General features: G+C 38.6%; 1 protein-coding gene across 2 annotated transcripts; it reads right to left on the reverse strand.

Annotated features, from left to right (window-relative positions):
* Nucleotides 1–1,075: 1,075 nt before the first annotated feature.
* On the reverse strand, nt 1,076–15,513 carry LOC149176130 (auxin response factor 19-like). 2 transcript variants are annotated; one of them, XM_089419889.1, is made up of 13 exons: nt 15,405–15,513; nt 15,238–15,294; nt 13,797–13,952; nt 13,481–13,565; nt 12,584–12,674; nt 8,518–8,682; nt 8,286–8,408; nt 5,392–5,467; nt 5,103–5,241; nt 2,846–4,411; nt 2,530–2,729; nt 2,180–2,370; nt 1,076–1,984 (listed from the first exon to the last, which is right to left on the reverse strand). In XM_089419889.1, the coding sequence occupies exons 1-13, from the start codon at nt 15,489–15,491 to the stop codon at nt 1,789–1,791; spliced, it is 3,132 nt and encodes a 1,043-aa protein (XP_089276015.1). In that variant the 5' UTR covers nt 15,492–15,513; the 3' UTR covers nt 1,076–1,788. The 2 variants fall into 2 exon arrangements, with proteins under 2 accessions (XP_089276015.1, XP_089276016.1); XM_089419890.1 differs by lacking the exons at nt 15,238–15,294; nt 15,405–15,513 and having other exon boundaries at nt 13,481–13,669; nt 13,797–13,919.
* Nucleotides 15,514–23,011: the final 7,498 nt, after the last annotated feature.

The raw sequence follows: 23,011 nt of genomic DNA on the forward strand, positions 1-23,011 counted from the left end.
CGCTCTGGACCAGCATCTTATTTTGCTGCAAAGTTCAAGATTACCATCACGCTCATGAAAAAACCTCATTCTAGACTGGCTAAAAGTCGAGACCTGAGAGGGATATGGTTATTGAACCACAAATTAGAAGCCACAAAAAAACAGTGCATGCTTAAACTAACAGTGTTATCCCACTTAAAGACATTCAAAGTCTCACAAATTTCCATGCCATCTAACCTCTCAGAACATTGAAAACATAAAACTTTCTCCACAATTCCCCCACACTGAAAGGCTCATGTCATACACGAATTCCATCCCCTTGATATTTGTCCTCGTCATAACCGTGAACATCAGCAATCCTCCAAATATATAGTATTATTGGAGGTTTCCCATTGGTGAGCCCAGAGCATCAGTTTCCTTAAAACTTTCTGAAATATAAATTTTCTATTTTAATTGTTCCAATACAACAATGAAGAGCGTAGTAACTCTGAAAAAGCTTTACTTAAAGAAAACTGCGTTGATTTTTGACAATCAATTTCAGAGGTGACCATTTTGCGTAATTGACAAGAACAAGAAAGTACGTCCGATGTTATCAATTAGACCCAAACTAGTGTAAATAATAGTATACACAGATGCCCAATATAAAGACGCACCGTTTGTAACACTAACTTGAGCAAAAAAACAGTAATGCGATAAACATAATCAGCCCACCAACATACAACCTCTTATTATACCAGTCACGAAACTTGCAACTTACTATCCAAGGGGCATATCTTATGATCGGAAACAATGATTCTTCCTACAATTCAGAAACCATGAAAAGAAAATATATGAGAAAACAATCACCGACCTCATCTTGGATAAACAATGATGAATCAAAAGATGAAATAGTACAGCAGTATTGACAATTGCTCATGTTCATACATCGAAGGCATCCAAAGCTGCTCAAATAATTTTATAATCGTACCATTCTGCCATAAATGAGAACGTATGGATTATGCATTCATTCAGGAAACATCGGAGTAAAAATCCCTCAACTATGCCAAGAAACACAAATATTTCAGAATACAAACAGCAAGTTGTGAACAAGATGAAATGCCTTCATTCAAAGATGTATGTACACAGAAACATATTTTCCATGTTTCATTGGAATTGTGTAACAATGCTCTCATATCAGCAGATGCCTCGTGGTTTGCATCTACAACTTCACCCGTACTTAGCAATAACGATCATGCATAGACAAAATTTCAACAGTTCTATTATCATCATTCTTACTGGGGTTACTTTACTTCAAATTCCCCTTGTAATCAGCTCCAACATCCACCCACGCACGTTTGAGATGGAAATGCTGTGAAAACCTCCATATTACATCCTGGCAATCAAACGAGTGTACAGCCAAAAAGTGGTCAGAAGCAGTGGTATCTTTTTGTCCTTCTGGGAAAATTACCTCGAACTGTTCATGTCACATGTCATATGCTGAACTCCTGCTCGATGCAAAAGAATGAAATAAAAGACCCAACGTTTCTCTTGAATACAACCTGGGAAATTTTCATGAGACCTTCCACTGCCCACTGCTCACAGTAGCTCTTCTGACATAACATATGAAGTGCTAGTCACTGAATTGCCACATACCATTCAATATTCAAGAAAACAGTTCCACTTAATTTTGATGTGCATAAAGCACATCTACAGATGGCGCACAGGAAATGATCTTTGAAACTACGTTGGTGCACCATAAAATATCATTTATTTCCAAGAAAGGCAACTCTGCACTGCTCCACAATGACAAATGACAATACCATTTGGGCATTAATATTCGAAAGATCCTACTGAGGGATTGGTAGAATTCTGGTCACAGTGATCCCTCCACACAATGCCACCATCAGAGCTGCTACCAGCTTGTTGCTGTAGTGGTAAACTGTTTAAGAGTGTGCCCTCCTGACTCATTTGCAAGACTTCTGAAGGTGACAGTATTCTGATGCATCGGACACAACTCACGAATTCCCTGCAGGCAATGCCATAAAAGTGTCAGACAATCAATCGATGCTTCCTTGTAATGGGAAAATTCTTATTGTGAATAAAGTTTGCAAAAGACACTAACGAAGCTTAAAATATTTCAAATTATTGGCAATGAATATGTGTGCATTAGAATAAAATAAAGGCCTCAAATTACAAAATTTGAAGGACAAACTGGACTTACTCCCACGGATCATCTCCAACAAGAAGTACATCATTCTCATTGTCCACAAACACAAGCTGCCAACTTGACCGATGAGGATCTTCAAGCTGACCTTCTAGACCAAACATACGAGCTAGCTCACGTCGAAGTTCATCATAGTTTTTGCATCGTGTGACATCAATTGACCTACCAACTGAACCAAGCTTGTATACCTTCACACCAAATGCAGAACCAACAACAATATCAGATCAGATGATTAATATGTAGCAAGGGCATAACAAGCTTAGCAATTTCAGAGACATTCCACCTATCTGGCTGTTGGTACGAAGCATTGAAAATCTTTAAAACAATAGGTCATTAGAATCACTGACCTTGGTATAGGTCCTCACAGGTGGAGGTGGTTGCTGCCAGGACCCTCCTCTCTGCAAGATACTGCTATCACTGATTCCCAGATCACTTGTAACCCCTGAGTTCAATGGCAGATCTGGAACACTAAATGTTTGTGAACTTATCGTTGCTGAGGCATGCGCTTGGATATCCTTGCCATTGCTGAAGGTAGGGAGCACGTTCCCTGCAGAAAGATTGATCTGAGCATCCTTTTCATGCACAAAAGTTACTAGCTAAATAGGGGTTTAAGTGGAAGTAAAAATTAAGGGACTCTCAATGTGTAAACCAAAGAAATATTACTTCTGGGATCAGTCTGAATGTCATTGTCATGAGAAACATCTTGAAGCAAGAATGGAGATGACTGGAGAGGTAGCAACGGTAAATTTTGTGAAATGGAAGCATCAGGAGTAAGAGAATATGAAGTTCCAGAAGATGATGACGCCTCCATCTGACCCATTTGAGCACTCATATAAGTCTGCAATGCAGCCTGATTTGGTTCTTTTATAGAAGGTAACAATGAAGTGACCTGAGGATCTCCCAAGAAGTTAGAAGCAGGAAGTGCATCTTGTGTGCTACTTGCACTGTGCCTTGGCATGTTTGCACATTGAGGCTTTTCATCATTCATAATTGCAGATTGATTTGCACGAATTAAGATATTCTGCAGTGGGTAACTATTTGCAGATGTTGATGTCGAACAAGAAGGGGCATCAGTTTCAGTAAATCCAGACTGAGCTTTTGTCGATAAGGGCATGTTTGCTGCTGCCTGGGATCGACTAGAAGTTGACTGCAACAACTGCCCTCGTAACTCAGGCAACTGAATTGACTGTTGTAGATGCTGTGAATGAAGAAACTGTGGATATTGATTGTGCACATGCTGTTGTGATGGGGCCAGCAGCTGTGTCTGGTTTGAGTGAAACTGTTGAGAAGATGGTAGTGAGTGCTGTTGAGAAGATGGTAGTGAGTGCTGCTGCTGCACCTGCTGAGACTGCTGCTGCAAGCGCTGTGGATTCTGTTGCATCTGTGCTGGCTGTTGCTGCAATTGCTGAGCTGGCTGCTGCTGTAACAGCTGAGCTGGCTGCTGCTGCAACTGCTGCAGCCTTTGATGTTGCTGCTGTGCTGGCTGTACTTGTAGCTGTGGCTGTGGTTGTGGCAGTGACTGAGGCTGTGGCTTTACTTGTGGCTGTGGCTGTGACTGTGGTAGTGTCAGCAACTGAGGCTGTTGCTGTACTTGTGGCTGGGGCTGTGATTGCGGCAGCGTCAGCAACTGAGGCTGCTGCTGTACTTGTGGTTGTGGCTGTGACTGAAACTGATGTAACCGCTGCTGCAATTGTTGTGTGGACTGCATCTGTAATTGCTGTAAGGACTGATGCTGCTGAGTCACCTTCTGTGGCAGAACTTGCTGCTGCTCCACTTGTTGTGAAGGATTTTGCTGTTGCATATGAAGATGGTGTTGATCCAGCTGTTGTGATGGCACCTGCTGCTGAGTATACAGATGCTGCTGCTGCTGTTGCTGATTGGAAAGGTGGTGTTGCTGTTGTGGCCACATAACTTGAGGTTGATGCAATTCTGACTGTTGGGACTGTGGAATACTGAATTGTAACTGATGTGACTGCAATGCCTGTTGGGCTGAATTCAAAGGCTTGGTTATGTCACTGCTCCCCAGTTTTTGTAAGGTAGCAGCAGCCATAGGACGATAGTAATCTGGCTGGATGGCTGAGTTTATTATATCAGGTCTCTGATGCATGTTCATCCATTGGAGTAAACCAACACCAGGCATTGTAGGATTTTGAGAATTAACAATACCAGTCTCCTCCCCAAACCACAGTGAAGATCTCTTGATGGCACTCTCTATTTCTGATTCTTCACCTGAAGAGTGAAAAGTAAAACCTATTCACATCAAATTCAAGCCTGTACACCCTCTAGAACAATGATCCATTCTCTCTCTCTCTCTCTCTCTCTCAATCAAGCATAAAGAAGTTATGCAGAATGCTTAAATTGGCAAATTCTTTGAGTACAGACTATATCACATGTCCTCAAATAATTACAAATGATGAAGGCCATAATTAAAGAATTCGTAATGCTGTCAATCTGAAAATTAAAACAGACATAAAATCCAAATCATATAGGTAACCACTTCATCAAATATAGAATCATAATCTAAAAAAAAAATATATACAATCACTTCAGTGGGGAACCACCTAATCTCTCATCGTAAGTTTGAAACACTAGCTAAATGAACACTAGCAAAAAGAATCAAAGAAAAAACATATAGTAATTTTTCACGTTTTCTCAAAGATCACGAACATTGGACATGCTAACTCATATGGCATAGAGAAGGAAAATAAATCAACATGCTATCAGCTTAGCTACAGTTAGCTACAAGCAGGTATATTGAAGAAAACAGCGAACAAATACACCGCAACAGTGCTTGAAAATACAGCATAAAGTATCAGTGACAAATAGACCATCCATGATGATTTTCTAAATGATACAAGACTGTTCTCAAGTTCTGTCTAGAAAGTTAAAACGTCAGTTAAAGTGGCAGGATAGGTTTTACCCAGCATTCCTGGCTGCCGTGGGCGCTTGGGCCTGAAGAAAGGTGGAGGACAAATGAAAAATGGAGTGGCAACAGGCTCAATCTCCCAGATAGAAACTCGATTCTGCCTTTCACCAGCAGTTGATTCATCCCACCCAACCTGCTTGGAAAATAAACAAAAACACAGTAAATAGATGACATCACCCCTTGTATATAAAAAGTTAATGACTTTCAGTAACATCTCAGCTCCAGGAACACTTATTTTAGAAATTTGACAGGAAAGGATGCATATATTGTCATCAGTGAATACCTGGATATTACGCCACTGTGAGTTTGGCCATTTCATAGAATCAAGGTCACTGATCCCTGTAATGGTACCCATATATCTGCACAACATAGAAGATAAAAGCAAAGCTTCAATATAAAAAAAAAGTAAAAAATGGATTTCCTCACAAATCAAAATGGTAAATAACATAGAAAAATAAAACAGATGAAAAATTCTGATTCGGTGAATTAATGTTAGATAGATACTATTCAATATATCTCAGTTTTTTTCAAGATAGTGACGAAAACTGTATGCCATAATGTTAACCATCATATGTTTCCCCGAATACAATATTATGATTCCAGCAAATGAATCCTCCAAAGGCTTCCCAATTGGAAAATATTCTTATATATGGCACACGTCCAGAGGAAGAGAGTCTTTCTCTCCCTGGAAGATGTCCCTGCAGATTTTCCAAAGTGGGTGAGAATGCCAAGTTCCAACCATCCCATTAGAATTTTGGTATCAAGAAATATCAATGGTTTAGATGTAAAAAGAAATATGAATATGGAAACCTGCCCTGAAACTGCCCATGCAGGAAGGTGGACAAATTACATGAAGATGTGCAGAGAGAGGAGAATGATCAACAATATCATGCAGTTGAGGAAATGCTATTTATTCAAATTCTCTTTGCAAGGGAGAAATATATATAAGATAGGGCAGGAGGATGAGAAAAAGGATACAACGCCCCACAAGCTGTGATGCACAAAACTCCTAAACTGCCTACATACCAGAACCAGAAACTCATGGAAATGCAGAAATGCCTCAAGGCACTTCTCAGAAATGCTCAAGTGCCCATAAGGTGCATGGGACACATAGGAAGTCTAAACAATCATATATATATATAGGGTAGTTGGGAGGAATGATTGTCATCCTCTCCACCTAGGTTCAACTTCCACAAGTGACATGTTGAGCTAATATAGAGTATTATATTGTTGTCATTGCTTTGAGCCTTGTTGAATGGCCTTTGAACCCTAAAGAATATCTTACCTTGCCTATAGGAAATATATATATGTATTAGGGGCCATGGGACACACTCTAAAAGATCCTAATCTGTGGAAAATGAAAACAAATTAATCTCTACTTCATTTCTGAACCTACCTACAAATTAACCCATCATTCCTATTTTCTTACAAGAAAAATTTTAACTAATACAATATCTTGTATGAAAATAGGAATGATGGGTTAATTTGTAGGTAGGTTTAGGAATGATGTATAGGTTAATTGTTTTCATTTTCCACAGATTACGATTTCCGCACTCTCCCCAAGTACCCATTTGGAGGGAGAGTCACATTTCCAGGTAGTCTTGTTTTCCAAACGTAGGACACATATTCATAGTTCATGCAACTTAGCCCAGAAGAAAAGGAGGACAGGTCCTTGTTTAAAAGAAAGAGGTTAAACTCAATGAAGAGAAGATAATTCAGTCATAGATCACAAAGAAAGATATGCAGGAGGAAGAAGACAACGAAAATATCCAGAACAAACTAATTGTAGTTAATACGGCACACGTACAAGGCGAAAAGTGAGAACCACAATAAAGGAAGCCCTGGCTCTTCATGGTGATGAGTTGAAGAGGTCAGGTAAACAATCAATGTTAGAGAATCTTTTTAGCCATAACAAGCAGGATAGCAAGAAGAAATTGAAAAAAGAGATCTGGTTTTGACAATCATGTTTGTTAAACCTTCTAAATCTTCATTGTGTTATTTTATTTCAATATGTCCAGAAAAATGGAAATCTGCACCTGCTTTCAAACAAGTAGATGGTAGCAACTTTACTCTCATTGCATTGAGAGTGTGACTCAATGTTTGGGACCTTGACTTCTGTCAGCAGAGCAATTGGTTAGTATTTAAGGAATTGTCTGGCCATGCTCAAACTACAATATGACAATGATCTGAACCTTTGACAATCATTCGGATTGCAGCATTTTCCTTTGTAATGTTGGATATTTTGGAAGAGATATTGTTGACATCGTTACCACGTGTTTCAGCAGTCATTTGGTAGTATGGTTTCAGAATTTATGCAGATAGTACCAGTACCATTATTTGAACACTCTGGCAAGTTTTAACAGTATGCAACCTTAAGCATGAAGGCATCCATTGCAGAAGAAACATCACTGACGTTATTTCTGCAGACCTAAAAGAACAAACATTACAATATTATAGAGTCACAGCTGGCTTGCAAATGAAGATGCTACTGCTATAGACTTAAACCACAATACAAAGTTATTCGGTGGTTCCAATGTTTATTTTCTGGATTTATGTCTTTGCTAAGGTTCCAATGTATTTTATTAAAAGGGCTAGCTGGTGGTCTTAACGGAGTTTCCGTGTGATCTGAGGCATTATTATTGAGATATTATGTATTTGGCACAATCCCATGAAGGGAGGAGCCCATGGAGGTAGAGTTATGATGATTAGATTATTATTAAACCTCATCTAATGAAAGGATGGTCTTCCAAGGTTCCTTCTAAAAGTAAGGTCTTGAAAAGTTTTACTTGGTTTTGAAATTCCTATCAGCTCTTGCACTGGCTTTAACTGGATTGGTCCTGGATAAATGCTGAAGCAACCAGGAAAGGTCCTGTACCCTATCCATTCACCAGCTTTCATGGGTTAGTCCCGGCTGGGTCTACACTGGAGCAGTCATTTAAGGTCCTGTGTCAGTATTACCAGGTTGGGTTGGTCCTTTCAGGCGCTTAGTAAGGTCTGACAGGGTCTTTCCTGGTTGGTCCTGGTCTTACCAGATCTCTGCTTGGATAAGGTTATTAGTGACCTCGTGTTGTGCCCCTTACTATACCTATTATCTTTGCTGCTAATGAAAGCATCAAACAATTTTTCAATTTTATCCTCAAAATGTCAGAAAACGATAAATAAATAAAACTAAATTACCTGCGCACGCCTGATTCCTCAGTTTCAAACATCATCCTGAACCGCATGCCAAGTGAAACCTGGGTGCCATAGATTGCTTTGTTGTACTTAGACAGAGGAATGACAAACTCTGAAGGGCTTGCCCTGTTGTAGAGCACAGCAACGAAATTCTAAAATCACCTTTAATGAAATCAACAGCCAAAAAATTCATAGAATTAAGGCACAATGAATTGGTGAAAGAATCACAAGTAACCTTGGATTGTAGAAAACGGTAAATGGGCTATGGTTTGAAGCAGCATGCGCTGCTGCAGCAAGAACGCCAATATGCATACTGTCACTAGACAGGACAGATGACGACATAGTTGCTTGTTGCCGATTTGCACGCCTTATACCCAGAAGTAGTTGTGATTTTTCATCCCTGTTTATATAGTAAGGGGGGAAATGTGAAACAAGGTCAGTAACTGATAAAAAAAAACAAAAGAAATCAAATAGAGACACATGTTTGCATTCAACAAATTAGGCAATATAATTGCTTCCTATGATGAGAACAATAGCATCATGAAATGCATTGAAGTAAAAAAAATGCCCAAGTTTATTGTGCTGATTGCATAAAGTAGAGAAAAATGCCAACAAGACTTTGGTTCACTGGTAAGGTTATGGAGTCTTCACCCATCAACCAGAACTCATTCACATTGTAGTCTGCCCCAGCTGAATGGTACATTGAATCCATGTGCAAGTCCCAGGGGAATTTAGCATACCCCTCAGAACCTGGCATCCAAGCTGAAGGAAGTCCATACTAAGCAGTGCAGGCCCCCAGAGCATGCCTCTAGGAATCACTTCCAAAGATAGTAGAGAAAGGCATCACTGCCTTTAGACAAGCTAATCTGCATTTCTTTTGAGTTTGCATAAAGAACATCGGATACATAGAAAGTTAGGAGCTGGTTATTATGGCCCAGTTATATTATAATAATATTATTATTAATAATCTAACTTTAAGGTCACAGCTTAGCAAGACACTAAATTTGATGTATGAGACCCCCTTGTTTGTGGGACTAGGGACCCCTCCATCGAACAATTTAAATGCTTAGTCTATGGATGTATACATACATCACAACAAAATTGGAAACCCAATTTAATAGACTTGTGATACAATATGAGATGATAGAAAAGACTTGTGATACAAGATCTTTATTCACTAACTAACTAGAATTACTAATCTCAACCAATGTTATTAGAACCAGACCAGTCAACGAAGCACTGGACCCCTTAAATTGGAAACCAGTCAACGAAGCACTGGACCCCTAAAATTGGAAACCAGTCAAAACCAGATTGGAACTGGAAAAGAAACCCAAAAATAATTTAACAAAACAATAGACAACCAAAACATACATAAAATATTCAAATTTTCAGAGATATATATTCATCTACATCCATATGAATCCAAACCATTAGATACAAATATGCAGAGTTTTTTCATGTCTATTACAAGAATGCATATAACCAGAATACATCTAAATGACTCTAAATGAATCAAAATACATAAATAAATATACTCTAAATGACCTCTAAAGTCCAGAAAACATCATGCTACAAAAAGTACATATCATCAAAATCATTGCCTATATTGGGACTCTTATCATCAGTATCACCCCCTGTCCCCTCCTCTATGCTCTAGCTTTTGCCTCAGCCTCAAATCTCGATCTTCTAGGGACATCAGTCAACACTCCACAATTCTGACAAAATTCCTTAATCTAAGCATTAAAATAAGGTAGAAAATGCATTAAAAGTTCTTAAATTTAAAGTTTCACTTTAAGAATTTAATATTACCACTAACTACGAGGGGTTTTTTTTTTGGGGGGTGGGGGGGGAGTTAATTTTTGTCATCCCATGCATTGGTGTATTGATTAGTATGGGAATCAACTGGTTCAATACGAAACCTGCCATTTCTGGTTTAGACCATTGATTTGAACCAGCAACCCTTGTGAAGCAGCCAAACTGGCCATTTTTGGCAAAAATGATTTGGTTCTGATAACACTGATATCAACCAATATCATGTCAAAATTTAATATTCCCACTTGAAGATTTAACTTTTAGGTTTCAAATAATATCATATTCTATAAATGTTCAATACATTGACGCAAGAATTCACTCTCTCCACTAACATCTTGTCAAGGACTTTAGTAAAATACATCTTTGTGAGTCCCCATGATACGAACTCTACTATGAAGGATCCTAAAAACATGTTTCGGCAGATCAGCATCCAGAGACCCAACAGGATCCATCCCAGATCCACAAGGAATGCATTTCAGATCTGTTCACATATTGGAAATGCTGAAGGATCAACTCAGGATCCATTTACAGCTTGCTTGAAACGTCAAGCCAACAGATACTCCAAATAAAGACAATTAAAATATACATATATAAATATAAAAACTCATTCAAATAAAATAATTAAAATATGCATCTACAAATGAAAAAGGGAAGTATGGTCCCCCATTCTAAAACACACAAATTTGAGTTTTTATGTGTCTGTATTTCTGAGTTTGTGAGCAATATTTGGCATAATATATTTGAAGATACAAATTTTCTATGTTACTGGTTCATGACTTTTGCCAACAAAATATAAATTTAGATGTTCATATTTTTGATCAGTCATTTCCCCGTATCCCAAACTCGACTATCCATCTCCATGCAATGTAGCTGTTTTCTGAGCATATCAATGGATCAATACTTGAGATTCCGTTGAGCTATCATCACCTTGCTCCATCTCCGGTATCAATCTCAGACCCTCATTCATAAAGTAATCTGTTTCTCAATCATAGTCTGCTTGTTATAGCAACCGAAACAACAGTCCAGCCACTACAATGCCTGTATTCAGTAGAGTCCATCCTGGCCATTCCCAATATTGTTTCAAACTGAGCCTTTGGTTGTGTGAAAATCACCATTGCCTCTCATATTCTGATTATATATCAAATATCTCATATTTATACCTATACCAAACTTACAGTCCTCAACAGTCACTTTGGTTAATCATATTTTTTGAGTTCTGCTCCTGTCCATATGGGTTGATAAATTATAGTCTGTCAAATCTTAACAGGAAAACTTTAGAGATGCTATTGGTAATTTACATCTAGAAAGAGTCATCCATGTTTTAGTCTTTTAGAGAATGCCGACAGCTTATCACATGATTTTACCCCCTCAATCATATTGCCAACCACAATCTATAGCACCTGTTTTCCTTAGTCCACATTGAGTTCCCCTTCTCTGCGAAAACTATGAAAACTAATGGAAAGAATGGTGCCCTGCACTTACAACTTTCAGGCATTAATTAACCATTTTTTGAGGCATCTATTAGTGAACTAGTCAGCTTGTGTTTTTGGAATTTCCTCGTTTTCTTCCCTTCTGAATCATACACCTCATCCAAGAAGCTCACCTACATTCTGAAGGATAATAGAAAGAATGGTACCCTACACCTGCAACTTTAAGGCATTAATTAACCATTTTTTGAGGCATCTATTAGTGAACTAGTCAGCCTGTGTTCTCAAGACTTGGTGTAACTGTAGATAGATTACATGATTATGACTCTCGGGATACTTCATTCCTGACTCATGGCTGAGGATGGCATTTCCTCTTTCCATGAACATGATGCAGTATATTTGGGCATGATTATAATGTTGGATTGCCAGTACTACTTATGTTGACCATGGAACTTCTAGCAAACAGTTGTTATCAGATGGTTGTATTAACTATTAGGGTGTTGCTTTGATATTTTTCTAATCGCATCATTTTTCCCCAAGATATTTTCTGTTAGTAGTAATATTGCTTTTGTGTGCATCAAGTTTCCATGGTATTTGCAGCATGATTGACATTGCAAGCTATCGAATATCATCCTGTTGTTATAGTGATTACAAATTGTCTTATAATCTTGGGACATATAGAAATTACAGTTGACACCTTTGAAACCAATTAAAATAACCCTTCTGGTTATTCTGAAGGATCGGTAAAAAGAGATGAAACAATATGTCACAATGACTTGACATAGATTTATATTACCCCTATACCTTTTTGCCCATAGATATGACTTTTCTCTTATACCTACTCGCTCACTGACTAATTGTTAATCTTAATTAACATCATGTAATCATAATTAAGGTATCGTACATACATATTCTGGAATATTATGAAAAGACAGATTTGAAAGCTTGACAACCTCTAGTATCTCTCTACTCAGGTCAGACAGTAGACAAAGATAAATCCACAAAATAAAACAATTAAGAAAACATCATTTGTAAATGGTTCCAGAATTTCATCACCAATACCTTATAAAAAGGACAGAGTCACCAGCAAAAAGTCTCTTCGCACTCACAAATACACTCCATCCTGTTGTTAGAAGATGCCTCTTTGGCTGACCTGTCATAACAGAGTCCAGATATGTATTGATTTATCAAATAACAATTTCTTAAAAACAAACAGCAAAAAAGTTGGAGGAAAGCAAGGAAAAAATATAGCCAGCTATCTGCTTATATTATTCTCCATGAATCCCTCAAATCTTAAATATATTTGGAGTCGCAAATTGAGATGATTCACACTTTAAATAAATCCAATTGACCTGTATATCTGAGATTGAAGATTCGAGACTTAATTTTTAATCTAACTTTGAAAACTACGCTTCTTTACTTTGGAGAGAACATTTTCAGGATATAATACAAATTGTGTGAATACATCTGGAGACTGCTTGCTTGCATTCTGATTTAATCTTTGCCAATTTAATGCATACAAATGAACTTATCTACCCTTTGAAAGAGCTTGGTCATTGTCTGAACTACAGATCACCAATTCTCCCCTTTGATGAATGCACAGCAAGAGAAGAATATCTCAGTGAAACACGTTCAATTGTAAGAGTTGCCAGAAATGTTACACAGAATGCTAGTTCCAAAAAGTGAAACAAACTGCTTAGTTCTTTTGGGATAAAGTATATAATTCAAGGACTTTCACAGCCTGGCCCTGGATATTTTAAAGATCCTGTCCAGTGGATTCATCAGGAATATTGTCTACAAACAGGCTGAAGATATTCTTCAGTACATTACCTTTCATTGCCACACGCATTGTCACTATCTTTATCTAAAGGAATCCATTTACTCATCTTCACAAGTGTAAAGTTACTTTTTCACTAACTTACAAAGGCAAAGTTAGAGATACACCTAAAAGATACATACCACGATAGATATGTCTGAATGTCCATGCATGGTCATGCAAATCTCTGGCCACAAGTTCTTGAGCTGGTGGTTGCATCGTATAATCCTGCAAGGCCATCTTGCAGTAAGCTACAAAAATAGCTTCCTGTAGCAGTTTTCAAGCCTGTCTAAATGTAATGATAAAAGCCTAAAACTTTGCATCGTATAATCCTGCAAGGCCATCTTGCAGTAAGCTACAAAAATAGCTTCCTGTAGCAGTTTTCAAGCCTGTCTAAATGTAATGATAAAAGCCTAAAACTTCAAACTTTCAAAGGGCAGAAATTCAGGAGAAACATACTAGTGGTGGAAATATTTTCTCTGCGGCACGGCGAGGTACAGAGAAGCCGCCATGGGTACTTGTATCGCTTGCTGTTAATGTCTTGCAGAAGAACTCTGTAGGCTGCTTACTTTGCTTCAGACCAAGATCAGAGGCCAACAGTGCCTCCTTATCATGCTACAAAAAAAAATAACCTATTAGTCATCAACTAACTAACACATCATTTTTCCTTGACTGTCAAAACTCATTATCATAAATACAGGCATACAAAACCAATAAACACAGGACAATCAAATTATCTGCAGATCTGGTTCTCCAAAGGCAAACCAATCAAACTGAATAGCAAGCAACATAGGAAATTCTATACCACATGGTATAAACTTAACAAATAATCAGTTCCCATTATCAACCCACAAATAAAATTATATTTTGTTAATATTGCTTCAGACATAGAGAAAAGATGCCTTGTGCGCTCTCTCTGATTTCTTTAACACATACATACCTAGCAGTACCCTTGACTGCATTTAATCAAACATGGGCATTAATTTTATTTTTTCTAGTTACACCAAATACCATGTCCTCACTCTAGCTTATGTTTAAATGGGACAAAGCTGGAATGTGATCATGTAAGGAAAACAAGAATATATGAATATCATCTTCCAAGAAAGCTACATGATGTATAGAAAATTGGCATTTACTTGTCCAATATTTTATTTTTCCATTGACAAAAAGCAACTTGTAAGGCATTTAAAGAATGATGAATGACAATTTACAACTTATGCTAGCTATTCCTTTGTACGGTCGGTAACTGTTAAAAAAAGTGGCTAAGAAAATATCGTGTTGCTTTTAATGGATGTCCAAAGGAACAAGTTAACATGAAAAAAAATATTCACAAAACAAAATCGAGCCTACTAAAAATTCCATATTACATCAGACACAAAACCTGTGATCAACAATTCAAATAACAAGAAGGTGATACAATGATGAAATTATCCATGACTACTGAGTGGTTGTGTTAAGATTCATCCATGACAACTGTACTCATGGGAAGATAGTTCCACTCCCCACATTAGTGACTACCATGTATGCACTCTAGCCATCTATGCATTATAGAATGTCACCAATTATGTGTATATGCAATAGAAAAGTTTAGGATGAAATTTCATAGATGATCAATAACATTCATTGACTCAGTGCCCACCTGAAACAAAATAAAAATTGCAGTTGTCCATGCTATGAAAGCTCATATGTGCAAGCAATGTGGAGAAGCAAGAGAAACATGTGTGGGTCCTACTATAAAGCTGCAGCTGCCAATGATTCTAGTTTTCTCCATGTGAACAACAGAGAGTAAACTACACAAAGGCCAACTTCCCTTAGTAAACATTGAAAATGAAAAATGATAATAAACCTCCCAGCAAATCCCAATTTCTTAGCAGGAGTCATGCAAAACATCGTGACTTACTGTATTTACAGGTTGAAGAGTCATCTGTGCATAGACCTCATCAGTCTCCACATCTGCCTGAAAGACCAGGAAACAATTTCAGAGAATTAAATATATTTACAAATCAAAAAATTTGCATAGTAATATCCTCAGGTAGCACCTCAAAAGTAAAAAGTCTGCAATCATACATGCAATGTAACATTGTGAAGATGACAAATCAACTTGGAGGGGAGACTGGGGTAATTTGGAAAATTTCCATCTGTTTCCTTCTGCATTTAAGTTGCTACCTAATAATAGAAAAACAAGTGAGAATGAGTTCATTGTAACTCAAATTGTTTTTTACATGACTATACTCTAAGCCCACTACTAAAATATGATGATAATACAACCGAATTTCCATTAGTCATTGATATAATAGAGGGAAAACATATATGTTATGTGATCACTCACAATTTGGTGAGAGACGGGATTCCAGTTAACAAATTAAAATAATTAATTAAACGTTGCAGTAGTTTCATTTAAAACATACACGCGTTTCAGTATCTGTAAATCTGTAGATGAACACTGGGATCTTTTAGTTTCAGATCATGAATCAGAAAATTTACCTAATTCTTTGATAACACAACACCAAAGACACCTCAAGAATTACCACATTAGCAATAACTACACACTACTCAATAAAAAATCCCTAACAAATCCATTGTCAACTAAGTTAACAACCCAATCACGTGAAAATGGATAAGGGGCACAAAGGCACATGTTTTCGACATGGGACATGTAGACCCCCCATAATGGGACATAGAGGACATACCAAAAGATATATAACAACTTGAAAAAAATTACATATAGAAAATAGAAGTAGAACTACACAAACCATACATCAGGACACATTTTTTGACTTGCTGGGACACTTCTGCACACCTTTCTTTTTCAACATTTTTGGCTCCTGAGTGTCAGACACATTGGAACACACAGAGACTGAGTCTTGGAAAACAATGGGACACACAGGGACTGAGTCTTGGAAAACAATGGGACACACAGAGACTGAGTCTTGGAAATGCATGGGACATGTCTTAAACAGCACAAGTGTTCCCACATGTTCAACACTTGGAATCTAGACACATAAAACATACATCGGGGCACATTTTTTGACTTGCCAGGACACCTCTGCATACCTTTTTTTTTTTTCAACATTTTTAGCTCCCGAGTGTCTGACACATTGGGAGACACAGAGACTGAGTCTTGGAAAAGCATGGGACACACAGAGACTGAGTCTTGGAAATGCATGGGACACACAGAAACAGTCCTGGAAATGCATGGGACATGTACTAAATAACACAAGTGTCCCCACATGTTCAACACTTGGAATCTAGACAATGTGCATCTAGTGTGTCCACATGTCATACAAGGAAACACAAAACATGCAGGTGAGGGAGGATGTGTCAACTTAGCAATCACTACAAGTTTAAATAACCTGATAAAGAATATTTAGTATATTGGGGGTTTAACCATCCCATTGTTCAACCTAAAGGGTCATTTCTCCCATGAAAGCAGGCCACTTGTGATGCCCAACCTCTTTGCACCAGTTATAATGCATTAGCCAGGTTATAATGCTTCCCATGAATTTAAATGAAGCAGTGTTAACAAAAGGGGAAAAATAAAATGAAACATCTCATGTGGTAGGAAAAAATAAAACTCAGTCACTAGAAATTTTATTCACTTTTCTAACTTACAAGATGCATTGAATTTGGCCCAAAAAATCCCTCTTTAGAACATAAAGGACAAGAAAGCGAAGAATGGTCTATGAACTTATGAGGAAAACCATGAATCAAATTTGGAGGAAACCACTGGAGATAACATAAATCTACAAGAATTTGGGGCTAGATTTCAATGAGAGGCCATGTTTGGATGCATGTACAAGGAAAAGACTGCAAATAAGGTGGAGAGTTATTTTCCTGCTCCAAAATAGTGGCAGTGAACAGAGGCTTGGATCTGAAATGCTATGCACCCTCTTCCAAACACTCATAACCCCAATACTCCTGTATGGATGTGCGAACTTTGGGGACCAAGCATATCCATAAACAGATGGAACCAGTTTAAAAAAGTGCAGAAACACCCAAGGGCCAATAACAAGCTGTCTAAAGAATATATAAAAAAAACAGCCCTTATGAGTAATTCTTTGCTTAAGTAAGACTATATATACCCAATAACTGGAGGCTTTGAGTAAGTTGATCCTGCATACAAAGAAAATGACAGCTATGAACAGCCACAGGATTCCAGTCAAAATGAGCCAAGAAGGAAGAACACATAGAATCTGCAGTGCAAAAAATGGTTTGAACTTTGAAGAGTTGGAGAAGAAGAAGAAAGGTGCCCACTGGATGAAAAGGAGCTGAAAATTCATGTACAGGAAGAGAAAATGGAGAAAACGTGTCAAAAGAAACTAAGAATACTACATAGACAACTTCAATACAACAGTGGCAATCAAAGTGCAAAATTACTAGAAGCTTAACATCCCATGGCATCAAAAGCAGGCAATAACGCAGATAAGAACCAGCCCCCACAGATTGAGATGTGAAACAGAAAGATGGGAACAACCCAAGGGACCATGAGAGTAAAGGTTACACTAGATATGTAGAAATGGGGAGAACCAAGCAGTATTTCCTCACATCTGCTGCACAATAGTCACAAATCAGGGAGAGATCAAACTTGCATATTGAAATGGTTGATTGAGCAAAATGATGTGAGAAAGGAGGCTGTTGAAAGAAGATTCAATGGGGCAGCCAACCGTTGATGCAGAGCAAAGGAAATCAGAGCCAGATGATTAGACCACGTCCATGATTTGGTTTCCCCCATTACAGCCCTATCTTTGTTTATTGTATCTTTTTGCTTTGATATTTTTCAGAATGTCGCAAAATGTAATTATTTTGTCTCATATGGCCACTCGATCTCGTGGACAGCTTTAATAAAAGCTCTCTCTCTATCTATCTCTTTGAGAAGAAATAATTTATGCCTCTTTTTCCTCTTTTTCCTCTTTTCTAAATTCAAATCAACCTAAGGTCTAGTCATTAGGACTAAATGAAAGAAGGAAATCTAAAAAGTACTTACCTGTTCACTGTGACCTTGTGGAAAATATACCACCAGGCTACCCACTGGTGGCAATGAAACAAGAGGTCCCGCGCAGGCATGCCAAAGTTCAGAATTAATGCTCCTCCTTTCTCCTGTGTAAAGACCACCAAACCCATGAAATATTAGTTTTTGAATTGAGTATGCAAGCAACAAAAGCAACATGCAGAGTCCCATTCTTTCTAGAGCACTGAATCATTGTGTAATAATTTTCCTCAAATAACTATCTTCTTCCCCAACTATCAAGTTGTTCACATATTTTTGTTTTGCATGTTTTCCTATTTAAATCCCAGAAAAAAGTTTTACATCTAGAGGCCTGATGTTGGTATTCCCGCTGTTCAAAGCAAACATCGATGCCTAACATAACAAAAAAGAGTTGCAATCCATCCAAAGAGTAAAGTTTCTGGTGAACTTATCAATGAAAAGCCCAACTCATTAACGCGCGATTCTTCTAGATTGTGGAAAAGTCACAAGTAGGATCTGAAACCAGTTAGGTGATCTAGTATTACAGATTTGCCATAATATCAGTTATAACTCTCAGAAAGGGCCAATCATAGGAAATTCATGACTACTTTTTGACAGCTGAAATGCGATGAAAGTATTAAGTCATGCGGGGCACTGACAAAAAATGTAAAGGTGAGTTTAACATCAGAGACCAGACTCGGAAGCCCTCAGACGTGCTAGAAAGTAGAGAGTGGCCATGGCAGCACCCAACAGATACATAACAAAGTGAAAGAAACAAATGTGCTGCAGGTGGCATGCCTGTTATAGAATATTCTTAGTGGTAGCACAAAAATAGGCATAATTTGTGTGTTCCAAAGATAGGTAGTTTTATTGGACATTGGATAAATCTATGCTCCTTGTGTGTTTCGCGACATGGACTAACCACCTCTCATGGATCCTTATCTCTGGCGATACTATCGTTGACTAATACCTGCAGGTTTTGGTCTAACAGCAATTGTGATTCCCATCAAGTGGTATCAAAGCATATGTCACAAGTTCGATACACACCCATCTCGCATTGGGAGTAGATTGTTGGGCATTGGATAATCCAACACTCCTCGTGTGTTTTGCAACATGGACTAACCACCTCTCATGGATCCTTATCTCTGGCGATACTATCGTTGACTAACACCTGCGGGTTTTGGTCTAACAGCAATTGTGATTCCCAACAAGTTATAGTAGATCAGTGGATTAAAAAGGAGCAGATGTTTCCATTTTATGGACTGGATTGTATTCATTGTGGGAGGCAGAGAAATGTTGAGAGAGCATTTAATAAAGATAGCATTGGTGGGAGATCTCAGTCTCTCTCTGTTCTAAAAGATTTTATCTACGTGACTGTGGGCATCGTTTTTCATGCTTGAGGTGCTCAGTTTTCTATTATTGTCTATATTTCCCTGCATAGCTACTAAGCCTATTGGCGATATCGGCAAAAGACCACCACCAACAAAAGAGTTTAAACTCGTAACTCACAGCCAGAAAGAGTTAAAACAGATACAAACTGAAAACGTGGAGGGATGTTACTGATCCAATCTAGCAAATCATAGACAAATTGATGATACTGGGATAGACCATACCAGGCCTGTCCGTTATCAGAAGAAAGAAAATCAATTATGTTGAACTGTCTTATCTGACACAACTAGAATCTGCTCAAAATTTGAATAGACTGACCGTATAAGAGACTATGCATCATGTGATGCTAACACAACCTCATATAGCAGCAGAAAACAAGGCAGAGCTCATCCAAAATAAGAGATGCCTTAAACTGATTCAAAGCCAGCCAGAGTTCAAGCTCAACAAGGCAAATTTGCTTCAGGGATACACAAAGGTGAACCTTCTATATCCCTGGTGGCCAAGGAAGACCTACCAAACCAGGCCAGATCACATAGCATAATCCAGAAAAAGCCTACCATTAACTCTTAAAGATGACAAGTACCCCAGTTTCCATCTTCCCAAAAGAATATATTCATCAAATATATCTGAGCCTCTGTTTGTGTAAAACATAAAATGACTAAATGGGAATGGAGAGGTGACAGGAGAAAACTACGCAGCCAGCACAGAGAGCACGTTGTTTTTTTGTTGGAAGAACATTGAGAAATAGGCTCCAAGGGGATTCATGACTTCGGGCAGACTTCCTTCAGCTTAGGCAAGAGGTTTGAGGGGCTACTCCGTCAAGCATGCACAAAAGGTTTTCAACTTGTACCGTGCACCTGGAAGGAAGGAAGAAACAAACCAAGGCTCAACGAGGAAATGAGCGTTACTGATCCAATCTGATGAATTGTAGAGAAATTGAACATTCTGGGATGGTACATACTAGACCCTCCATTTTTCTTCTAATGGACAAATGAAAAATCAACAGGTTAAAGTCTCTTTTCTACAACAAGATATTTTTTTCTGGCTGACACTTGGCTAGATTAACCGAATGGGAGACACTGCATCATGCGATGCCAGCAACAGATAGCGAAGCGGAGCTCACGGGCAGCAAGCTCACTTAGATGGGTTTTGAGCCAACCAGGGTTCATGCTCAACGAGGGCAATTGCATCAGTAACACACAAGAGGGACAAATCACATAATACAATCCTGCCAAAACCTGCAGTTGCCTGACAAAGAGAACCCGTACCCAGTTTTCCTCTTACTAAGCAACTTCATTTCTACTATATCAAAGCCTGGAAGAAGTGAAACAATTCCATGGAATCGAGACAGGGAGCAAACTACCCAACTTTCACAGAATTTGTTAGGAAAACACGCCTCAATAGGCTACACCAATAGAACAGACTTCCTTCAGCTTAGGTGCCAGGTATGAAGGATAACTATTCTACCAAATTCGCTCAGGACTAGCGATCGGGTTCATCCCTTCGAAACTCGTGACTGACTACAAGAAGAATGAGACCCAGCATACTACTTCAACCTCGCCAGCGAAGCGAGGCAGAGAACGCATAAGATGGTTCGCGGTGCGTCAAATCTTGTATAGTTTGATTTGCATCCAAAAGTGGGGGCTGGCTAAGTTGCTCAATGAGCGACATGACCTGCGTTCTTTCAGAGTATGCAGAAGCAAGCTACTGGGCTATCGTCACTCAACACCATCCCTCAGAATGGTAGGTAATTTGTAAAGAGCCCTAGGTTACCTGGACTCTTAAAACCAAACTCGTAAGTGGGTGAACTTGAAATGATAAGAAGTTTGTATTTCCCATTGAGCCCTGAGCTTTGCCAACACAAAACCGAGCGCAAACTACGCAGACCGAGATTTAGGGTCGCCCAGTTCCTCGTGGGCAAAAGTTAACACAGGCTGCCATCTTAGCCGGACCCTAGGTGCCTCCCCGGTTTGGCCTTTTGATGTGAACTTGCATTTACAAATACAACGTTCAAGGTTCGATTGCCGGGATCAGGTTCGACCCTCCGGAACCTACAGGGGCTACACAAGTAAACAGTGACAACAAATAAAGCAAAAGGCCAAGAACCCATCTTGTTAACATAAGTGGGTATGATTTCATGACCTTTAAATTCTGCCATTGTTAATCCACAACCCGAGCAAGGGTCCCTGCACTGAACGTGATGGAAGTAAGCTCGAAATGCTTATTGTAGGCCTCAGCTAGACTAAGAAGGCTTGAATCGCTGCCAGTTTCCTGGTCGCTGGTTCGATCTCCCATCCCCCCTCCCCACGCCACGAAAATTAATACACGACATGAAAGCCAAAAAAATTCAGAAACATTTACCATCTTGAGGCTGAGGAAGGTAACCATTGGAAGGAGCCTTCATCTTACGATATCCAAACCACGTGTCCACCTGCTATAAATCTATGCCCATACACAACAGAAAACCCTCTGAAAAAAATCTGCCAACGTTGACAAAACCGAACCTTCCTCTGCCGGTTGCCTGAAACAGTGCGAGGACTCTTTTGTTTCCCGCACAAATCTCAGGTTCGCAAGACTTCCATCGCCAAATATCTGTTGGGTGGTCTGACAGGGATTCGAACCCTGGACAGTCAGCTTCAGCTTCAACTTTGCTGAAGTCCCTGCAAAGGAGACCAGATTTGTGTTATCACTGATTGTTGTTTGTGTTCTCCTTCCCTTGTTCTCTCCTACACAACCAAAAGAAATGATGACCAATGACCAACACCAGTTGCCTCCATTAACACCCTACAAAACCAAAAGAAATGATGACCAATGACCAACACCAGTTGCCTCCATTAACACCAACACCACTCAGCGATCAAAGCAATTCTGGCAGACAAAATTGCATTGCATACCAAACACAACTCATCACCATTACCAACACATAGATTTCACCTTTTTCCTGGCAAGGGTTTATCCACATTCATTTATCGTTAATTATTGCCATATTATTAATCCATTCCATGGAAACCTGGATTGACCATCCCCACATGAAAATATTGTAGTTGCAAATGTAAGAATTTCCGCTATAACTACCTGGCCCCCTTTCTCTTCCATCATTCTATTCATTCGGCCATTCAATCACATGGGACAAAGGATGCAGCCCTCACATCAAAACCCTATATAAGGGGCATGCATTTAGAAGATTTGAGCTAAATTTGATGTACTTAAATTTAAATACTTTTTAATTATCCTATAAAACTTAATTAAAATTATAACTTTAATAATAAGGAAATTTTTTGATTTAATTGATTTTATGAAAAACTAATATTTTAAAGTT

The sequence above is a fragment of the Pinus tabuliformis genome, chromosome 4_1 (assembly GCF_031772625.1).
Source record: "Pinus tabuliformis cultivar Carrire ecotype Pingquan chromosome 4_1, CPIR1, whole genome shotgun sequence".
Lineage (NCBI taxonomy): Eukaryota > Viridiplantae > Streptophyta > Pinopsida > Pinales > Pinaceae > Pinus > Pinus tabuliformis.

What these genes read in the sequence shown, in the direction of transcription:
- LOC149176130 (XM_089419889.1), bottom strand. Translation starts at nt 15,491, where the DNA reads ATGCAGAAGGAAACAGATGGAAATTTTCCAAATTACCCCAGTCTCCCC. An exon ending in CATTCAGACTGATCCCAGAA is followed by an intron (nt 2,730 to 2,845) that starts GTAATATTTCTT and finishes ATCTTTCTGCAG; the next exon opens with GGAACGTGCTCCCTACCTTC. An exon ending in GTTGGAGATGATCCGTGGGA is followed by an intron (nt 1,985 to 2,179) that starts GTAAGTCCAGTT and finishes CATTGCCTGCAG; the next exon opens with GGAATTCGTGAGTTGTGTCC.